At 41.5% G+C, this 21,860-nt stretch overlaps 1 protein-coding gene, 1 long non-coding RNA gene and 1 pseudogene across 5 annotated transcripts in view; 1 reads left to right on the top strand and 2 right to left on the bottom strand.

The window, feature by feature from the left end:
* Nucleotides 1–263: 263 nt before the first annotated feature.
* LOC115159458 (uncharacterized) lies at nucleotides 264–1,445 on the bottom strand. The gene is made up of 3 exons (XR_003868890.1): nucleotides 1,071–1,445; nucleotides 718–954; nucleotides 264–627 (listed from the first exon to the last, which is right to left on the bottom strand). It is a non-coding gene; the product is annotated as an uncharacterized LOC115159458 (long non-coding RNA).
* Nucleotides 1,446–2,206: 761 nt separating this feature from the next.
* LOC115160268 (SWI/SNF-related matrix-associated actin-dependent regulator of chromatin subfamily A containing DEAD/H box 1B-like) lies at nucleotides 2,207–8,461 on the bottom strand (annotated as a pseudogene).
* A 4,258-nt stretch (nucleotides 8,462–12,719) lies between these two features.
* kcnn2 (potassium calcium-activated channel subfamily N member 2) overlaps nucleotides 12,720–21,860 on the top strand; it is a 31,397-nt gene continuing 22,256 nt past the window's right edge. For all 4 annotated transcript variants that reach the window (XM_029709176.1, XM_029709175.1, XM_029709178.1 and 1 more), the window contains exons 1-2: nucleotides 12,720–14,146; nucleotides 15,447–15,542. In XM_029709176.1, the coding sequence (XP_029565036.1) occupies nucleotides 13,385–14,146; nucleotides 15,447–15,542 (858 nt within the window). In that variant the 5' untranslated portion in view covers nucleotides 12,720–13,384. The remainder of the gene's footprint in view (nucleotides 14,147–15,446; nucleotides 15,543–21,860) is intronic.

The raw sequence follows: 21,860 nt of genomic DNA, 5'->3' as shown, positions 1-21,860 counted from the left end.
AGGAGAAGTGTCTCCACACCCTGGCAGTCTTCAGGAGAAGTGTCACCACACCCTGGCAGTCTTCAGGAGAAGTGTCTCCACACCCTGGCAGTCTTCAGGAGAAGTGTCTCCACACCCCCGCATTCATGGCATCCAGAAAGGACATTGGTCATGTGGATGGTGGTCATTAACCTTCCACCTCCACGCTGAGAAAAACTCCTCTATGGGGTTTAGGAAGGGAGAGTATGGAGGCAGGAATAGTACTGACATCCTGGGATGTGCAGCTAACCAGTCTCTGACTGCAGCAGAGTGGTGGAATACCACATTATCCCACACAACAATGAAGGTAGGGGAGTTTCTTGCCCCTCTCTCCTCCGCTGGCACAAGTCGATTATGCAGGTCATCCAGAAAATAAATGAGCCTCTCTGTATTGTAGGGGCCAATGAGTGGTTTGTGTAACAGCACACTATCATTGGACAGTGCTGCACACATTGTGATGTTAGCTCCTTGTTGGCCTGGGACATCCACGGTTGCTCTCTGTTCAATCACATTTGTTCCCCTGGGGATTGTTTTTGCCAGGTTGAATCCAGCTCCATCCACAAAGATGAATGTATGTGCAGTTTGCCTGGCTTCCATCTCCATTACTCTCTAAAATACAGTAAATCCACAGTTTTACAGTACTTTACATTATGAATAGCTGTGTATGTACCCTGTTTGGTTATTGAACAGACATCTTACCTGGACATATTGATAACGGAGTTCTTTCACACGTTCACTGTTTCATCCTTATTTTATGTTTCTCTAGGACTCTGGCAATTGTCGTTGTGCTGACCGTATTCACATTCCCAAAAGTGATATTTTCTGCCAGCACTCTGTCCCACATTTCTAGCAGTTTTATTGTCAACAATGGCAATTTCCTGAGCATCTGATAATATTCTGCCTCTCCCTCCTGTGGGAGGCAACCCTTGGATCCTACTGAAAAACACAAAACAATCAATATATTTCAAAATGTCAGTACATGTAAAATTGTGAAAATACTGTATTGTATTGTAATATGTAGTTCAATTATCATTGAAGGATGCACATCTCACCTGTTGTTTTGCCGGAAAATTCGTACTATTGATGCAACTGTTGAACGCTGCAGATTTGGTTCCACCTTAAACCGGCCTCTCTCAAAGAGACCATGGTTTACAACATGGTCAATAATTGTGGCCCTTATCTCATCAGAGACCACCGCTCTTGGTCTTCCTCTCCTTTGTCCTCCACGCATTCTCCCTCTCCCTGCCACTCTTCTTTCCCCACCAACTTGTCTTCCTTGATCCATGTTTCCAAACTAAATCATTCCGAAGCCGTTCTCTTTTGTCTGTTTGGTAATGAGACTAAAAACAGGACACTTGGGTAGGCTTTCAGCTGAAATTGCCATCAACTGTGTTTAGAATGATTAAATATTCTGCTGAGATTTTCTATGTGTTTCAATCTGGTTACTGCAGAAATGCACATTTTCCATCATTCTGTTTTGAATGTGTTTTTAACAGTTCTGGAAACACTGTGTTAGCATTTGAAAATGTGCTGCAAATATAGTTTTGCATGTATAGGATAAAGTAATCTTTCTAACCCCCCCCCCCCCCCCCCCCCCTAAAAGATTTAGATGCACTATTGTAAAGTGGTTGTTCCACTGGATATCTTAAGGTGAATGCACCAATTTGTAAGTCGCTCTGGATAAGAGCGTCTGCTAAATGACTTAAATGTCAAATGTAAATGTAAAAGAGTTCATGGATTTCAGAGAATGTGGTCATTGAATGCATTTTGTGTGAAAACAATGAAAAATTATTCACAGATTGGTCCACATACACTTGTTTCACTGACTTTGTGAAGAGTTTTGACAATGTAACTTCAGTTTTGACCAATGCATGTTAGCAAATTTAAAAAACTAAGAATTTTTCTAAAATTGTGATTAACAGTTAATGTCCAGAGTCCCTGCCTGTGACCATTTTCAGTCCAAACTACTTATCAATCCATTCTTAAATGGCAAAAGCCTTTCATATTCTATTAGGGGGAAAGGTTAACAGCTCAATGAAACATAACTAATTTGATAGATTGTTTCTAAACATGTACAGCCTCTGCTATATGCACTCAATGAAAAGTATAGTATGGTAAGTCTGGTAAAAATTATTTGCCTTGCGAGATGTAGGGACAGAGTACAATGCCCTGATTCATCAGACAATTCTTACCTGTCAGACATGGGTGTTGACCCATCCAAACGAATGTAGCGATGCTTCACGTGCTTCAGGAACATCTCCTAGAATGTCCAGCATCATGGTGAACTGGCTGAAAAGCACCACTCTATACCCCTGACAGAGGAACACAGTCAGTGATTAATGACTACAGGACTGGAGGGATCAGAGAGAAATGTGGTTGACTGCAAGTTAGAAGAGGAAAAGCCAAGAGTGATTGTAATTGAAAGCAGGGAAGAGATGGAGTGTCTGACAAAGGTAGAGGAACGGGGAAGAAAAGGGTGACTGGTTTTATGGGGGGGCGAAGAAACCCCCAGGGAGGGAGATGGAGAAGGCTATAGCTGGTTCATTACGGGTGAGGCATACTAGTGTATAATAAAGAAGCTGTCGCCATTTGTTCAACTTCCACTCCACTTTCACTGTAGCTTTCTTACCTTGTTTTTGAGAGAGGACAGAAGCTGTGTGAGCAGGTTGAGTTTTCCTGAGTCCAGGAGCATGTCTGTGTTCAGCTGATAGCCTTGTACGGACGGGTACTGCAGACAGAGCCGGTGCAGCTCAAAGTCTGTCATGACGTCCATATCCTCCTTGATCAGCGCTGGGTCTGCGTGACGGTGGGTCGGGTCAAGGGTCAAAGCAATTAGACTGACCAAAACACACTGTAATCCCCTTAGCTTCCAGAAGCCCCATCAACAGCAGCTGCTGCAGTGGTAACAGTAGACGAAACAGCAGTAACTTTCATATTAGTGGTAGTGGAGGTAGAACTGCCAATAGCAGTTACAAACTCATTCAATAACTGTAATTCTCTTAAAACAGGTAAGTGTTCAGGTCTGACCTTGAGCATGAGTCGAGTCAGCAGTCAGTTTAGTAGTGGTATAATGCTACCGGTGCAGCAGTGGATGATTGACCATCTTTTTAACTGTTTTTATTTATTTCACCTTTATTTAACCAGGTAGGCTAGTTGAGAACAAGTTCTCATTTACAACTGCGACCTGGCCAAGATAAAGCAAAGCAGTGCGACACATACAACAACACACACAACTTGTTTTTCTTTTTAGTATTCCCTTAAGCATATTATCACTTTTCAAATGACCAAGATACCTTTATCTCATTATTCCTCTCCCTAACATACTCTCTCCATTGGTGGATCCCTACAGATTCTGCATCAAGGTGTTGTAGAGCTGCTGCTTCTTGTCACTCATGGCACAGAATGTTGGTCATACACTGCACAACTTCTAAAATCTTAACAACTTGGACGTGCTCACATTTCCTGATTTCCTTGTCCCAAATGTTTCATTCCATCCATCCTCAACCCCAGGACGTGGGTGCTCACAATACACAACGATTCCCTAGTTGATCCTGCCATGCTTTTCTCGGTTGTCATAGGGTGAAAAATGCTGACGTAAACAGTGAGCTGCTTTATTAGTGTGCAAATTCTCAGGTACAGAAACATCAAAAAGAGACAGAGGTGCAGAATATGGACTTAATAATGATAATATGAAATTATCATTTTGTTTTCTCTCATGGTAGGACACAGATCTTATATTGGTGGAGTTTGTTTTGCATGGACTGGTGGCCTAGGTGGGTGGAGATTTCACTTAAGGACCATGGTCTAAAATGCGCAAATTCAACCCATCTGGGGCACCGCGGGACATGTAAAACAAACTCACCCATTGAAAAGGAAGCAGCGTTCTCGCCACAGCTCCACTAATCTGTCTTCCGTTACTTCGGTCCACATGGTGCGTGTTGTTGTTGATTTCCTCTTCGCCATCATTGTTTTGGTCTCACATGCTGAGTGCTCATTGGCAGCAGTCCTTGCCCAATCGCGTCATAGCAGTGCTCATTCCACAAGCTGCACAACCCAAATTTCTAACATGTGAGAAAATTATCAGGACATCCGACAGGGGTCTGGAGAACGGAACAGCCATCATCATGGCGTCCTTGACCCGCTCGAACTATGCGAGTCCAGACATACTGATCCTAGCCCAAGTTCATAGGATTTCACACTGATCATGAACATTCATATAGTGTGCATCATATGATATCACAGTCCCAAATCATGCCATAACCATATCAGGTAATGAGTTTAGACCAAGCCGTTCACTACCTCACTCTTGACACGTCTGAGGATGAAGGGTTTCATGATAAGTTTGGCATAAGCGATCCTCTCCATCTCAAAGCTGCTCTGCTCCTCTGAAGATTTCCGACGGGAAATAAAGATTGTTGGATGAGTCAAACTTGCTGCGTATTAAGCTGAATATTTTGGAGTGATCCCATACCATGTGTTCTAGCCTCACCATGACAAACATGTTGGCAAGCTGTGCAGTGCTGCTGGAGAACATATTGGGCATTATGAAGTTGAGCAGTGACATGAGCTCCAGGAGGTTGTTTTGCACTGGGGTCCACGTCAGCAGCAGATGCTACTTGCCTTGAGATCAAATCAAAATCAAATCTGATTAGACTTATATAGTGCATACCATACAGCATTTTACAAAAGGTGTCAGAATACACTGCAGTGAAAATGAAGACAGTGGGGTGACTCACAGGAGATAAACAAGACATTGTTCAGGCAGGAAGAGGTACAGTTTAGAGGCCAAGGTAAACACCATTAAATGATGGGCCTCCCGAGTGGTGCAGCGGTCTAAGTGACTGCAACGCAGTGCTAAAGGCGTCACTACAGACCCGGGTTTGATCCCAGGCTGTGTCGCGGATATGGAAGGCAGATGGGAGGAGATAAGATCAGGTGGGAGTCGGACCATTCTAGACAATGAGAAGGCAGATACGCATGTGAACAAGAGGCCATACAAATAAATAGATATATGACTCATCTTTGTATCTGTGCCATTATAGCATCTGTGACAGCATGGGCACACTAATAAAGCAGCTCACTGTTTACGTCAGCATTTTCCCCCCTACGACAACCGAGAAAAGCATGGCAGGATCAACTAGGGAATCATTGTGTATTGTGAGCACCCACGTCCTGGGGTTGAGGATGGATGGAATTAAACATTTGGGACAAGGAAATCAGGAAATGTGAGCACGTCCAAGTTGTTAAGATTTTAGAAGTTGAGGCTATCTCCATTTTAAAATAGTACATTTCCTTCTTCTTCATTGGCTGATTGCTCCCAACTCATAGGAATCCCCACCCAGTTGACTATTTTAAAATGGTGGAAGCCCTCAATGCCAAAACATATTATATCTCTCTCTCATCAGTGCATTCGTAACAACCTAACCATTATGAAACTTCTATTCAATCAAATAAGCCTCACGTAGCAAATTAGCAATTCAATGTTTTGTTGACCAATTTCGACACTCTCCCATTGACCCCCATACAAAAATTCCTCACTTTGTGGGTTTATTTTCGTGGACAGATTTTGGGCAGAGTAAAACCTATCATTTTGCCTCTTCCTCTCTGCTGTTTCAACCAAGGTGACCAATGAAAGCCCTCCCTCCCCCGGTGCCCCCAGCAATGTACTGATGTTGATGGCCAAGAGGTGGCGGTAGAGCAGCGAAGCTCATGTTCTTCAGCTCATGTTCTTCCGCTCATGCTCGGCGTACAGAGCTTTCGGGACAGGCTGCGGTCATTGACGATAGTCAGAGCGTAGCTGGCAGCAGACACACAGCAGCTCAAGGAGCCACACAAGGTTCCCACAAGTAGTCTGTGAGGCATGGCAACCACTTGACTACCATGAATAATGAATGAGTCACAGGTTCAGCTTACAAAGACCTTTTCAGGTTCAGTCAAACGCTGAATATATTATCATTATTGGAGTGTTAGCAAAAGCCTGGCTGGGGTGACTTACACGGCTGATGGTTTTACAAGATCTCCACTAATTCCCCTGGATATTTCCAGAGGCACTTAGGCTAAGTGTCTCGCTCAGAAGACACACAGCAGTTAGCTAACATAGTAGGATGTGAACCTGTAGTCTACTAGACTCAAGTGTACTTCTGTGTATAGTCATTCTTGCATAACCGTCTTTCTTCGATTTTGGACTTACGGGAAATTATTATGTTGTAGTCGACCCGTTTGTTGAGAATATCATATCGAAGGAACCTGTGACCCTCCACAGACCCTAAACACACACAATATAAATAGGACAATCTAAACAATCTATATTTGGTAATCCTTTCACTTCTGGTGACTTAAACCAACAAGTTGAAATCTGTATAATCAAATCAATGTTAAGCCTTAACCATGATGGCTACAGTATGATGTGTCCCACCATTCAGAATGAACAGATGAGTCACTCACCACAGTCCACCAGAGAAGCAGTCTGTTAAAAACGAAGACTGGCACAATTACCGTATAACCGACGAAGACCGAACTAACAGCTGACTGAAGACGGGACAGCCGGGCATTCGTGCAGTTGACTGTTTCCATGGTAACGTGGAATCTTTACAATGTGATGGAACTTTGTTGTTCCTTGCTTTAACAAGGAAACAGGAAAGAGATGGCCTGGATGGTCTTCCCCCAAACCCTGCCAACAGAAGACAGGAGGTGGTTCATTACAAACACTGATTTACAGAGACTGAATTGGCACAACAAAAAGAGAGCCCTGCTTCCCAATCACAATAACACAGGATTTCATCTGTTGTCATGCCATGTGTGCCGAGTCTCAGAGGAGCTGAAATAAACTGTTGGAGACTGGTCAGGAATAACAAGTCACCATTTCATCAGCAAGGATTCCACTCGGGTTGTTCTGGTGTAGCAGAGTCAGCCTATTTTGACCAATTAGCTGATAAGGCTTCAACTGGAACCTGGAGAGGTCAAAGTAACAGAAGGATGTGTGTGTGCGTTCAAAACTGCCTATGTACATCAAATCAAATCATATTTTATTGGTCACATACACGTGTTTAGCAGATGTTATTGCGGGTGTAGCGAAATGCTTGTGTTTCTAGCTCCAACAGTGCAGTAATATCTAACAATTTCACAACATATACCCAATACACACAAATCTAAGTAAAGGAATGGAAGTAAGAATAGTTCTTTCCGGCTGTATGTAATAACACAAAAAATGTTCTGGGCTAACAATGTAAGGAATAATACATAAAAAAACGAAATACTGCATAGTTTACCAAGAGCTAAAAGCGAGGCAGTCCTCTCTGTCGGCGCTATTATCAATTATTTACATGTATTAGATTGTGTTTGTCTACGAAAATCATTCTACACAAATATCTGAATGTGTATGTCAGTGAGATGAGTATAAAAACAGCAGCTAAACCCACTTGCTGTTGAGGATCTCAGGCTGTTTCTAGAAGCCCTTGTCCCTCTCCACCACTTGAGTCACGTCCTGCATCATCTTGTTGGTGATGTTCTCACACTTGGTCAAGAGGCTGTGCGCCACGTCCTGTTCCCTCAGGACCGCACAACAGCCCTGCACCAGGTCAGTGGAGAGGCCGTTCCCTCCATCGAGAACAGCCACCTGAGGGTACACACACACTTTAGACCAATTAGCAAGTAAGGCTTCAACTGAAACTTGGAGAGGTCATAGTAACATGGGGAATTCAGTAAGGAATCACGATGAAAAGAAAACTGTGTGTGGGTTCATACAGGTTTTTTGTGCCACTCACCAGATTCTCCCACTCGTTAAATAGGCGCAGCTCGACAATCCTCTGGGCCTTCTTCACAGAGCAGCCAGAGATGAGAGACAGCTCAACCGGTGATGCCTCCTAGAAAAACCAGAGGATCTGGCCCTTCACATTAGACCCTGTTACAACCTCCTGATCTTAGCCTGAGGCATCCAAGTTCATCTCCATGCCCTCAGCAGACACATCAAAGTCATCACTGGCCTCGTCCTCAGAGCTGGTGCCTGGATCTGGAATCACCTTCCTCCTTTAGTCTGCTCCTTCAGTCAGCCTATTGAAGGTTTTAATTATGGTCCCATTGGTAGGCTTGTGAGGTAGTGATGGGGGATGACCAGGGGGTTTGGCTGCCTGGCATGCTGAGGTTTAGGGGGGGAAACTAGCTGATGATGATGCCTGGGTGTCCTCTTGACTGGACCTCCCTAAGGAAGGAAAAATAATCAGTCTACAGGACCTGGGAGGGAATTTGGACTACCTATTGCCTCAAATACTTTTTCTCAAATAAATCAAATTGATGCTATTCTTTTAACACAGGAAACTTTAGGGCTACAAGACAGCAAAGGATTTAACTAGCTACCTCAAATAATGTAAATGTTTTTGTTTTGTATAAACAGGCACACATAACAGACACACACACATGCACCATGAAACACAAAACTCTCACCCATTTACATTTTAGTCATTTAGCAGATGCTCTTATCCAGAGCGACTTACAGTAGTGAATGCATACATTTCATACATTTTTTCCCCGTACTGGTCCCCCGTGGGAATCGAACCCACAACCCTGGCGTTGCAAACACCATGCTCTACCAACTGAGCCACACGGGACCACCCTCCTCTGAAAACTTGCACAGTGCTTATAGGATTTCCTCAAAATGTCAACCATGCTCCAGAAGTGGTTCTCTAAGCTCTTGTGTGCATGCAAGAAAAGACAAATAGATACAGTTGTAAACCGAAACCACACATTTTTGTCAAAGGGATTATTAATAATTAATATGTAACTCCCACATTTCAAACAATTTTGGTTCACATTTGCCAACATTTAGGGCATTGATGAATGTGTTGTGGAACTGCAGTGACAGAGAACACAGGCACTGTAGAGAGTGATTCTACAGCCTTAGTCTGTAGAACGGGGATCTTAGTCTGCAGCTCTTCCAGCTGGGCTCTGGACCCTCGTCCTCAGAAACATCTGTTTGGTTGGACAAAAACACACTGGCGCGTGAAGTCCTAAGGCAGACAGGCCAATTAGAGTGTGAGCTCCTCCCCACGCAAGCCTACCCCTCTGTACTGGAGATGACAAATAACAAATGAACAAGCAAGGTGGCAGTATATCATCTTGGTCAGGGAAATAAACTGCTAACCTCAAGGTCAAAACTCCAGGTGGGGCACACGGCTCTTGTGCCCTTGAGTGCGGCACTTTAGCCAAATTACTTCAGTAAATCTCTAGCTCAACACAAATGACTCACACGTCAGGTGTAAACTGAGTATGCACCCCCACCCTGGTTTGGGGGTGTCATGGAGGCTGGAGGAGGTATTGGACTGCAGTCAGGTGGACTCGAGGACCCGGGACGATACCAATATTGCAATATTGTTTCCAACGCACAAATGTGGCACTGGATGACAACATGATGTGTGTTTCCAGCATTAGGGCTGTTTTCCTAAAGAAGTTAAATCTGCTTTGTGTTTTGTTTCCTTGCCTCGATACTAACGAGTATCGCGATACTGGTATTGTCCCGGCCCTAGTGGACTCACCACTAAATCATCCTGGAGGGCTGGTTTCTTGCTGGAGTTGGATGCCCCACTCTCCTGGGAGCTGTTACACACCTCTAGTCTCCTCTTACAGGCTGGGTCTAAAACAGGACATTAAGGGGGGCATATTAACACATCATGAACATCACCACACTGTCTCTAGTTTGTGTTGCTGGGAATAGAAACCCCAGAGATGAATTGTACTTAATTGCGCTTATCTCAGTTAAACTTATCTTTCATGTTCACGTTTCACTAACTCATTGAATTCCATGTCACAGAGCAGGCCACAGAACATGACACAGCAGATCCCATCCCATTCCATAGTATTGGTAGAGCATGGTGTTTGCAACGCCAGCATGGTGTGTACAACGCCAGGGTTGTGGGTTCGATTCCCACGGGGGGCCAGTACAAAAAAAACAAAAAAAGTATGCATTCACTACTGTAAGTCGCTCTGGATAAGAGTGTCTGCTAAATGACTAAAATGTAAATGAAAACATGAGAGCTTTGGTAAAATTGTCCTCAAAATCTTGAATAGTGTGTGTACAGTATGTGTGTAATGTATTTGGCATCAGATCCCCCTAATCACTTGTACATGCTTTGTGTTGAAGGTATGCTGCAGATAAGAGGGCTGATTTCCTCGGCCCTGTGTAAACCTAGAGTGGTCTACAGTATTTAGATGAGTTTGGTGACTAACTTACCTCCCAACAACATAATGGATGACCCAGATATCTCCTCATCTGATTCAGAGTCCAGTACCACACTGTTCATGCCTCTCATTGAGCCAGGCCTTGGGGGACGTTTGGGCGCTGAGGTCTCCAGGACAACAGTCTCTGCAAGTGAAAAATGTCAAAACAAAAGACTCAACACACAAGTGCCTACTGTGAGAGCATGTTGACTGTTTTGGGAGATGCTTTATTTTTCTATATATTTGGTGTGGTCAGGGTTTATGTAAGGGTTACATTTTTCCAAACGTGTCTTGGATTACATCCCAGTAAGTGTCAATACTGGGTCTGGTATCAGGCAATACAGGGACCACCCTTGCCAACCCCAACCCCAAAATATAACTTTCTTCGATAAATGTTACGTCTATGTCAGGGTTCCCCAAATGCGGTCCTGGAGCCTCCACTGGGTGCAAGTTTAGTTTTTTGCCCTAGTACTACACAGCTGACTTAAATAACCAACTCATCATCAAGCTTCGATTATTTGAATAATCTGTGTGGTGCTAGGGAAAATACAAAACCGTATTGTTCGCGCTAAACAAGCAATATCGTGAAATCAAACAAGCCGGCAAACATGACCGTTCGCTGTCAGCAAGAATCACAACCTACACAGCTAATGGATCTTTCACCAGACAGGATTTCAAACGTTGTTATTTTGTTTTCGATTGATGCTGATTAACTAGCGTTAGCTACCTAGCTTGCATTCCGTACATTGAGATAGAGATTACCCTGCTAATGTCGACACTAACTACTGTACGTGAATTAGTCTATATCTGACCTACACCAGTAAAATAGCTAGCTACACGCTTGCCATCAGGCGTCCTCTTTACTGATTACATATGTAGAACATTTGCAGATAGCTAGCTACATGCTTGCCATCAGGCGTCCTCTTTACTGATTACATATGTAGAACATTTGCAGATAGCTAGCTACAACTTTGTTTCCGCTGAATTCCAAAACCAGCACGTGGTCAGACAGACCAGCCAATCAGAGACAAGTGCGCATTGCGATCTCGTGCAAAAGAAAATCCCATTTTAAAGGGACAACGCTCAGTAGGTGATACATGAATTACATGTTCTTGAGCACCCTGGACAGCTCCAATCATTTCAAAGATTGAGTCACTGGTGCATAGGTGCTTTTTCTAAACTGGAGATGCCTTCTCTGACATAATTCAAAGGGGTTTGGAGTTTTATTAACCAAGTAGTGTAAAATGATCCCTATAATAATCTATTTTAACCACATCGCCTAAACAGGCTGTCAGGATTCAGATCATTCGGGATTCAGAAAATACAAGATTCAGTTTGAGAGAACAATGTTGGATGTTTCAAAAATACACATACAGATTGTATAATAATGTGTGGTTGCAGCAGTACCCGACACGTGTGGGTGATTGGGTTCAGGCTTTGCTTTATGGCTCCCAGATGCTCAATTTCGAGCAGTTGCCTATATTTCCTCCAGGTGACATAACTCCTCCACTCCATTAATAACACCGCTACCAGCGAACACATCAATCTGAGGATGGAGACGGCTGCCCCCAGTCTGGCTGGAATGCAAGTCACATGGCCTGTGAATGTAACCAAGATTAACAGGCACAGACCATGTGAATGAAATTGCTATCTCCGACATCTTGAGTGGCTCAATCAGCACATCAGCTACGCATTGGCTACTATCGATTGATAAAATACTTTTAAAAAATGGTTTTGAGCGATACAAGGAAGAGTAACTGCTGCTGTAATTGTAACTCATCCGGACTAAGCAACTAGTCAACCTATCACTTTCAATGTTCAAGAGTAGGCTACAGTATTAACCCGAGTAGCCTACACTTGATCAATTGAGAGGTTTGGTTGATGAAACAACCCACTGGGCAAAATAAATGGTTGAATCAACATTGGTAACACGTCATTTCAACAAAAGAAATATATGCGATGACTTGAAACAAGTGAAAATCTGATTGGATTTGCAAAAAGTCATCAATGTAAGGGAATTTCGTATTTTTTTTCACTCCACTTTTAACCTAAACCCAATAACATGGTGAAATGTTTTGTTGATTTCACGTTGAACTCACGTTAGTCGACAACTCAACCAAATGTAAATCAAAACGAGGCTTGTGCTTATCCTATCCAAGGGGTGGGGCTACATTTCTGGGCTCCCAATCGTGTCCAAGTGCAAGTCTTGGCAGCAGTTGATTTTTCGTAGATAATGAGAGAGATAACAACACCATGTAGCCTTTAATTCGCTAAAAACACATACTGATATGTTTTTCCAATGGTGCTGACGTTGCACATTTACCATCACCATTTTTTTTTATTTTAAAACGCGCTTTCGACGGCGGTAGCCAGTGAGTCCATTCAAACCTACCACCGCCAAAATGATTTGGTGGCCTATCAGTAGCCTAAACTACATCAAATGGACAAAACATGTTTTCATTATTATTATCTCTTACATTCGATACCAGCCTAAAGTAGTGCATGCTGATAAAAGGCATAGCAGGTTTTTGATCAGAAGAATATTGGACGATGGGAAAACTCCTGAACAAGATATGCTATCTTTTAGGCTATGTGTTTGTATTGCTTTACATTACGTTAGTTGTTATTTAATGACTGCAATGGATATAAGAGTGCATGTTGAATGTAATCCACGTTTTTATTGCCATAGACATTGTGTACACTCTTACAAATGGATAAGTCAAAACATCACACAATATGAGTTGATTTTGTGTAAATGGTAGGCTACCCCACTGGTATTTTACAGTGAACATCAGAGTGAACATCATTGAGAGGTCCCATGTATAGCAGTACGCCTAGGTTATGAGCATATGCCCTCAATGATTTTTTTTCCCTTATCTTGATGTTCATCGTTGAACAGTCTCACTTGTAAGACATTGTTTTTCTCTACTGACATGCTACTTTCCTTGAATGAATATTCGAAAACATTTTGCAACCTTTTCAATGACGTCAAGACGGTTGTTTTGGTCCTGTCTATCCAATTGGAGCCATCACTTACATTCTACAGGAGCCGAAATGGGTCTAATCTTGCTCCGTAGCTGTCCTCCAGGACATACCACAACGCCCTTCAGCGGGTGTATGGTGGTACCCGACTGCTGCTTTAAACAGCAGCACTGACATGGAAACCCCTTTGCAGTTGCAGAACGATTTCCTTCAAGAGCAGCAGTTCCAGCATCACTGTAAGTACCAGCACTACTGCGGACGAGAGGAACGGCTCACTAAGGAGCGTAACCAATGCTGCACCTGCAATAACTGTACATGTGATGCAAGAAAAAGCCTAGTTTTTCGCGGGACGTCGCCGACCACTCAAGGAACTTTAAGGACGCCATCCGTAACGTATTCGAGGCACGGTTCTCAGTTTAGCGTCTGTGAGTTCACGCCCTCCAGTCATGGTAGTTCATCCAGACATCATTACCATCAGCAGTGCCACAATCGGCAGTGGGGCAGCCCGAGCAGCAGCCACAGAGACAGTAACTCGTATAACGAAATAGCCATGAGTAGCTGCAGATACAACGGCGGCGTAATGCGACCGCTGAGCAACTTGAGCTCGTCCCGCAGAAACCTACACGAGTTTGATTCCGAATCCCAGCCTTTACAACCAATCTCTACCGCAGATGCGTCGGACACCCTAGCCTCTAAACCGGAGAACAATTCCACCACCCTAATGCCTTACGCATCGGGAGACGGAGGGGGTGGATGTAACAACAGTGGCAGTAAATCGGGTAAAAAGAAGAACCAGAACATTGGGCAAAAGCTTGGACATAGAAGGGCCTTGTTTGAGAAAAGGAAGCGTCTCAGCGACTATGCTTTGATCTTTGGGATGTTTGGGATCGTAGTTATGGTTATAGAGACTGAACTCTCATGGGGAGCCTATGGAAAGGTGCGTAACTCAAACCCGGTAGGCTGCAGGTCCATCTTGGTCAGAAGGATTCATTGACTGGCATGTCGAGTTTACCAGGAAAAACCGCAAGTTTAATTTTAAAGGGATTTAAACCAGTAGTAGCATAGTCGACTTGTTTTCTTTACACATCAAATATTTAGACAGTGAAGACTTAACCCATAAACCATCTGATCAGCCATAACTTGCATGGCTGATCTCTCTCTTGCAGCCTGGTCTCATAGACTAGACACAAAAATTGGTATGATATGTTACGTTTGGTGTGTTTACATAAGACAGCCGGTTACATAGGGTGATCAGTCAGGGTGAATGGGTGGGCATATAAAGCGAACCTCAAGCAACCGAAAGGTTGAGCGTTTGAATCTCATCACGGACAACTTTAGCTAATTAGCAACTTTTCAACTACTTACAGCTTTTTAGCTACTTTGCAACTACTTAGCTTGTTAGCTAACCCTAACCTTAACCCTATTAGCTAACTCCTAAACTTAACCCTCAACCATAGCCTAGCTAACGTTCGTCAACTAGCTAAACACCTAGCCACCTAACTAGAATTCGTAACGTAACATACATTTTTCAAATTCGTAATATATTGTACATTTACAAGTTAGAAACATTGTCATATTGCAAATTTATAACATATTGTGCATTTGGAAAATGTGTAACATAATGTACGTTTTGCAAATTCGTAACATATAATACGAATTGTAATTCTTAACATATCATATGAAATGAGTGATGGACATCCACAAATGAATAAATACCATACGAAACGTAACATATCATACTAAATGGACTGTCTCAGGTTTACATACCGAATAATACAAAATGCTTTGAGACCAGGTTACTCTTTGAGCCTAAGTGGGTTTACAAACTCCATTGACATAGTGACACATGATCTCTCAAGCATTAAAGGGATGTCCTCTGTTAGCCTTAAAGGAAAACTCCACTCAAAAACAATCTTTTGGTATTTTTTTCATTAGTCCACTGTTGATACAGTTCCAAAATGTTTTCCATGTCAGTATTCAAGTTTTCAAGATCTAGATCTTTCAAAATAAAGTGTTACAGTATGAAGTGCTTTGCTAGGTTTTACTAATATACTGTAGCCTTGTACTATATTGAACTAGCTATGTGCAAATCCAATATGTAGGCCTACCTTACAGGAGTTTCCTGAAATGTTAATGATTCAATATATAATAGTATATTTGTATTTTGTAAGATTAGTACTGTTTGTTGCATGAATACATGTGTTGTTGCATTACTATTGTTATTTTTCTCTTTACAGGAGTCATTGTATTCATTAGCTCTAAAATGCCTGATAAGCCTTTCTACAATCATTCTTCTTGGTCTGATTATCATATACCACGCAAGGGAGATTCAGGTAACATGGTTCTTTTTCATGTCATTGTCATTCACGTCCCTTGACAGGTTAGCTGTGGTTATAATAGTGTCATAATAGTGTTATTAGGCATTTGCTATCCAAGTGTACCATGCTGTCAAAGTGCACAGTGAGAAAAAGTATAAAAATCTATGCACTCACTACTGTCATTCCTTGCTCTGGATAAGGGCATCTGCTAAATGACTAAAACATTTCTTATCAATATGAGTTTGAGTTTGCAGAACAATTGTATCCAAGACATCAAAACCAAATCAAATTTTATTGGTCATGTACACATATTTTGCAGATGTTATCGCAGGTTCAGCTAAATGCTTATGTTTCTAGCTCCAACATTGATGCGATAAATCGATTTAACTGACTTTACTGAGTGCAATTACTCTGAAATGAAATGGATTATTTCCAAATTAAGTACATTTCCTCTTTAGCGGGTGACATAATCTAATTATGTGTCATTGAAAACTTAAACTGACTTATAAATTATCTTAATGAGATGAGTTGCTTTATCATAACCAAAACACTATTGCTCCATTGTTTGCTCCACAAACAATGACATATCTCTCTACCTTATTGCTCCAGGTTTTTCTTATCATTGGAGACTTTGTAAACAAATATCTTCAAAAAATGAATTTCTATGTTGCTCTAATGGAACGTCATTCCTTGCCCACTCTGATGGTTTATGCTTATCTAATCTGGAGAGTCTAGCTTTAAGAAGTTGTTATTCCAATGTCTACTTCTGTTATAATTTCTATTTCATTTGTAGTCTTTTAGGTATTTGTGATTTCAACAATAATTGATAACATATTAAAACACCCTAACAAGAAAGGTATTAAAACATATGAACATTTGTTTTAACATATTAAAACACCCAATGAGAAAGATCATCTTATTTATTGGAGAATACTTATTCTTATTTGTTTGAGAATCAGTGGGTAGAATAGGAGCAGTAGCCAAATCAATATTTTACTATGATAGTGGCTGGCACTTGCATCTCAAGATTGGCTCCTGCATCTTCCAAACCTTCAGGGGTTAACTGGTCTGGATTGTCAGCTTCCTTGAACGGTTCGAGCACTTGGACAAACTCAATTTTATGACCTTGCGTCAGAGCATTGTTGCATTACTTAACGTTTTTTTCTTCCTGCAATTCAGCACTTATGTCTCTCTCGGTTGTAGAACCACTTCATTAAAATAATGAATGGTGCTCCCTCAGTTGTGTGGCTTGTCGAGAGGTGGACATATATTACAGTATTGTCAGGGACCTATTATGTTGCCCCACCTGAGTAAAATTGACCAGAGAAGAAATACATTTGCCTATGCCAAGCATTTTCTTTTACAAATGCTGAGGCTGCATTAAAAACACTCTTCTTATGCAGTCTCCTTTCTTTGAAACAGCGAGAAAACATGAAGGCTATTTACATTATTTTCAAACACCATTGTAAAACAAAGTAGATTAACCTCATGTAGCGATAAAGATTATGTGCAAGGAAAATCCTGCCATTATCAAATAAATATTACTTGTGTCAAGTCCATGAAATAATCATACTTTCTCTCATGACTATATTCGGGTTCAATTTTGGACTAGAATTCATATGGTTTAGCTTGAGGGATACAGTGTGTGAATAGGCCACTAGTTCATTATCTTTTGTATTGTTGAATTACAATGGCCTGTATTCTTTAGCCTCTTTGTTATATTTAGGGCTTACAAGCCCCAGAGGGATATCAATCATTGAAACAGCTCAACAGTACAATGTGCCTCCTTTTCAAATGGCCTACTGTAAACTTAGAAAATGGACTGCTGTAAAGTTTTAAAATTGACTGCGGTAAAGTTTTCAAATGGCCTACTGTAAAATTTTCAAATTGCATACTGTAAAGTTTTCAAATGGCCTACTGTAAAGTTTTCTTTGCGAGGGATGATAGAAACGCATACTGATCAATACCATATTTTGATACATAACAAAACCATTTACATTTCCTTAGCAAAGGTTCTCTATTGCTGTTTACATAATAGAATGCAGTGTAAGCTTCCAAGAGGTTATCATTTCCAGGGTTCTCACTTAGGTTTCTGCCCTTTGGTTTCAGCCCTATGGCTTCAGCCCTTTGTGTTTGTGTTATTTAATAAACACGCTGTACATGTCATAAACTAGACTTCCTTTAGTCAACCAATTTGCTGACAATATCAAAGGGAATGGAGTATTTTGAATGACTATTACAACGATAGAAAAGCACAAATACGCTGAGGGGTTGTTATTAGAAATATCAGATTGATACGTTTTATGGCTTACATTCAGTTATTCGATTTTCATATCCTCCACAGACTTATTCAGACAGCTATATGACTCAATATAGCAATTCTCACCTTGATTAGTGACACTCACTTAAATTCCATATCTGCTGTTATTGCTGTTTGCAGCTATATTATTACACAATACTCTCCTTAGTCTGTTGATTGTCACCCCACTCAATCACACTTTTATTGCTACTTGCAGCTGTATCAGTAGTGGTGTTATTGGTATATATCTCTACCTAGGGAATCCTCTAACCAGGATTTCTGGAAAACCAAGGAATTTATTGAAAGTTCCCAGAATTTTCCAACCCTATCTCTACCACAGAGCGTGCACCCTATCCTGTCCTCTCAATATTGGCTGTTTTCCATCCTCATTGAGATAGATTATGCACATCCATCTGTACTCACAGACGCCTGTCAAATATAGATGCATAGTTCAGACTGAAGAGAGGTGCCCACACGCTGCTCCAGCTCCTTTGAAGTGATTTACTTATCCAAACTGTACAAACAGGGAAGAGTTGACTTCCACACTTTTTGGCTGCTTAGACAATATAGGGACACACCTCTTGATTTTAGTTTCTGTCCTCATAGTGCCGGAAATGTCCCTAGGTCAGGGGAGGCTTCAGGGACATGTCTTCTAGATTAAAGGGATTCTTCAGGATTTTGGCAATGAAGCCCTTTATCTATTTCCCCAGAGTCAAATGCACTAATATATACTATTTTTATGTCTCTGCATCCAGTGTGCTATGAAGGAAATTAGAGGTAGTTTTGCGAACCAATGCTAAATAGGGTAGCGCAAAGAATGGAAGTCTACGGTATCTACTAGCGTGCTAGCAGTTACCATAGACTTCCAGTCGTTGCGTTGAGTTCATCTGACTCTGGGGAAGCAGATAAAGGGCTCCATTGCCAAAATCCTGACGTATCCCTTTAAGATGGCAGTGATCGGTGACATGGTGCATTAGTAGGATTTCTCTCCATCTTCCTTGTGTGATGTCAAGACTCAAGACTCCTCTATCCAATTAGAAGCCATATAATGTTTTTATATACACTCATATTCTGTATGTAAATGCCAGCAATCGGCTAACAAATGTTGTAGGGCATGCTATTTCATGTTGAAGGTATGATACCGACGTCATACGTCTTTTGGTGACAGCTAGCGATCTATAATAATTGTGTCGTTTGTTTGCTCTTCTGTCTGATCCGGTGGCGGTCGGTGACGTTTAAGATGAGGGAGGATGATTATTTTTCTTATGAGCATGGTCTTATTTCTATTACAGCATATTGGATGACTGTCATTCAAATTCTATTTACCCAGCTCAATGTAACATCAATAGGTTTAGGCTAATTCATGATATTCAAAGTTTTCCTATACCCATCATGAGGTTGCTACAACCTAGCCTATGAATGAAAGTTTACAACGTACACTACTACTGTCCAGTGTCTGTGTTCTTTTGCCCATCTTAATATTTTATTTTTATTGGCCAGTCTGAGATATGGCTTTTTCTTTACAACTCTGCCTAGAAGGCCAGCATCCCGGAGCCGCCTCTTCACCGTTGACATTGAGACTGGTGTTTTGCGGGTACTATTTAATGAAGCTGCCAGTTGAGGACTTGTGAGGCGTCTGTTTCTCAAACTAGACACTAATGTACTTGTCCTCTTGCTAAATTGTGCACCGGGTCCTCCCACTCCTCTTTCTATTCTGGTTAGAGCCAGTTTGCACTGTTCTGTGAAGGGAGTAGTACACAGCGTTGTACGAGATCTTCAGTTACTTGGCAATTTCTCGCATGGAATAGCCTTAATTTCTCAGAACAAGAATAGACTGACGAGTTTCAGAAGAAAGTGCTTTGTTTCTAGCCATTTTGAGCCTGTAATCGAACCCACAAATGCTGATGCTCCAGATACTCAACTAGTCTAAGGAAGGCCAGTTTTATTGCTTCTTTAATGAGCACAACAGTTTTCAGCTGTACTAACATAATTGCAAAAGGGTTTTCTAATGATCAATTAGCCTTTTAAAATGATAAACTTGAATTAGCTAACACAACGTGCCATTGGAACACAGGAGTGATGGTTGCTGAAAATGGGCCTCTGTACACCTATGTATTCCATTAAAAATCAGCCATTTCCAGCTACAATAGTCATTTACAACATTAACTAACATTAACTAAATACATTAACTAAATACAGTCTGCACTGTATTTCTGATCAATTTTATGTTATTTTAATGGACAAAAAATGTGCTTTTCTTTTAAAAACAAGGACATTTCTAAGTGACCCCAAACTTTTGAACGTGTAGATGCAATGGTCGAGAGAAATTTGAGTGATCAATTTCATTGACAGACATTGACACATTCAATACCTTGCACACTCTTGCCTGCATCTAGCTAAGTGTAATCATTAGTCCAACAGTTGCAAACGGGAGTTTCTATTGGACAAATTCAGATATGTTTATTCCAGCTTTCTTCCGTTTGCTTCCGTTGAAGATTTTTTTTGAAACAACATCGGCAGAATGAATACACCCCTGATCATACGTAAACGCAGTTCACTTTCATAGCAGTCACATACAAACAGTATGATCCCTTTTATCGTTGTATAATTCCTTCTTGCTTTTACGAGCTCTCCTCCTTTCACTTTTTCCCTTCGCTTGTGGACTTCATATCATAACCGCTAACCGCTACACACAGCCTACATCGTTGTCAACATATTAGCTAACATCATAGTCAACATAGCTACTAACGTTAGAACTAGCACGTTAGTCAACCTGCTACAATCATGCAGTACAGTGTAGAGTCTGCAAGCAGTTACACCGGCGGGCCCTGGTGGCAATAAGTTAATAAAACCAAAAGCTTACCTTGACTTGGAAGAGTTCCATTGTTAGATAGCCATAGCCAGCTAGCTAACATAGCATCCCTCTCTGTTTGAGCCGGGTGTTTGAGTACGCTAAACTAGCAAGCTACATTCGCTAGGAAAGTAAGTGAAAGTGAAAAGAAATATTACCAACGAAATATAGCTATCTCTCTCTCTCGTACTCTCTCTCGCTCTCTCGCTCTCTCGTGGTCTCTTGCTTCTCCTATATTTCTGAAGAAATGTATTTGTTCAAAACTGTTCAACTATTGTCTTTCTCTCTCTTTGAGTCAACTACTCATCATATTTTATGCACTGCAGTGCTAGCTAGCTGTAGCTTATGCTTTCAGTACTAGATTCATTCTCTGATCCTTTGATTGGGTGGACAACTTATCAATTCATGCTGCAAGAGCTCTGATAGGTTGGAGGACGTCCTCTGGAAGTTATCATAATTACTGTGTAAATCTACGGAAGGGGGTGAGAACCACAAGCCTCCTAGGTTTTGTATTGAAGTCAATGTACCCAGCCCTGTCTAGCTTAGTTTGTTCTGGATGGTGTGTGTTTGTGCTGTGTGTGTGCGTGCCTCTCTGTGCGTATTAAAGACACGGTGTTGTAACTGCAGGAGAGGCTGTGCGTTTCTCACAGGGAAATCTGTCCTCTGCCTGAGATGCCAGACTGGAGTCAGATAACCATTGCTTGCTGGTGATCTCAATGTTTTCACTGAATAAACAGGCTTTCAAGGGCACATATACTCTGCCTCTGAACAGGATGAGAATCCACATGTATTAATTGATCATGTTTGCTACCCCATGATAAATTATATGATCAGAAACATAGATGTTATATATGAGAAACGGCTCCAGCTAGAGCACTCCAAACAAAGGGAGATTTACTTATGATATTATCTTTTCATATAGATTTTTTATTTTAGTTGAATGCTACGCATTCAGTGATCACTTGATTTCAGATGCAAAATAAAATGTAACATACAGCTTGAGATTTACTCAGCAAAGTAGCCTCTTAGTGCCTCACTTTGATATCATAAATAAACCATTGCATGAATTTCTAATTGGGCTGAACCTCTCAACCTAATTCACTAATGAGATTGAGCGATTTCTTTCGCTCAGTGACAAGATATATGTTCCCATCTCCACATTACACAGACAGATTAAATATTG

Source organism: Salmo trutta, chromosome 23 (assembly GCF_901001165.1).
Source record: "Salmo trutta chromosome 23, fSalTru1.1, whole genome shotgun sequence".
In the NCBI taxonomy this organism is placed as follows: domain Eukaryota; kingdom Metazoa; phylum Chordata; class Actinopteri; order Salmoniformes; family Salmonidae; genus Salmo; species Salmo trutta.
Note: the sequence above shows the minus strand (reverse complement) of the source record. Positions and strands in the feature narration are given on the sequence as shown.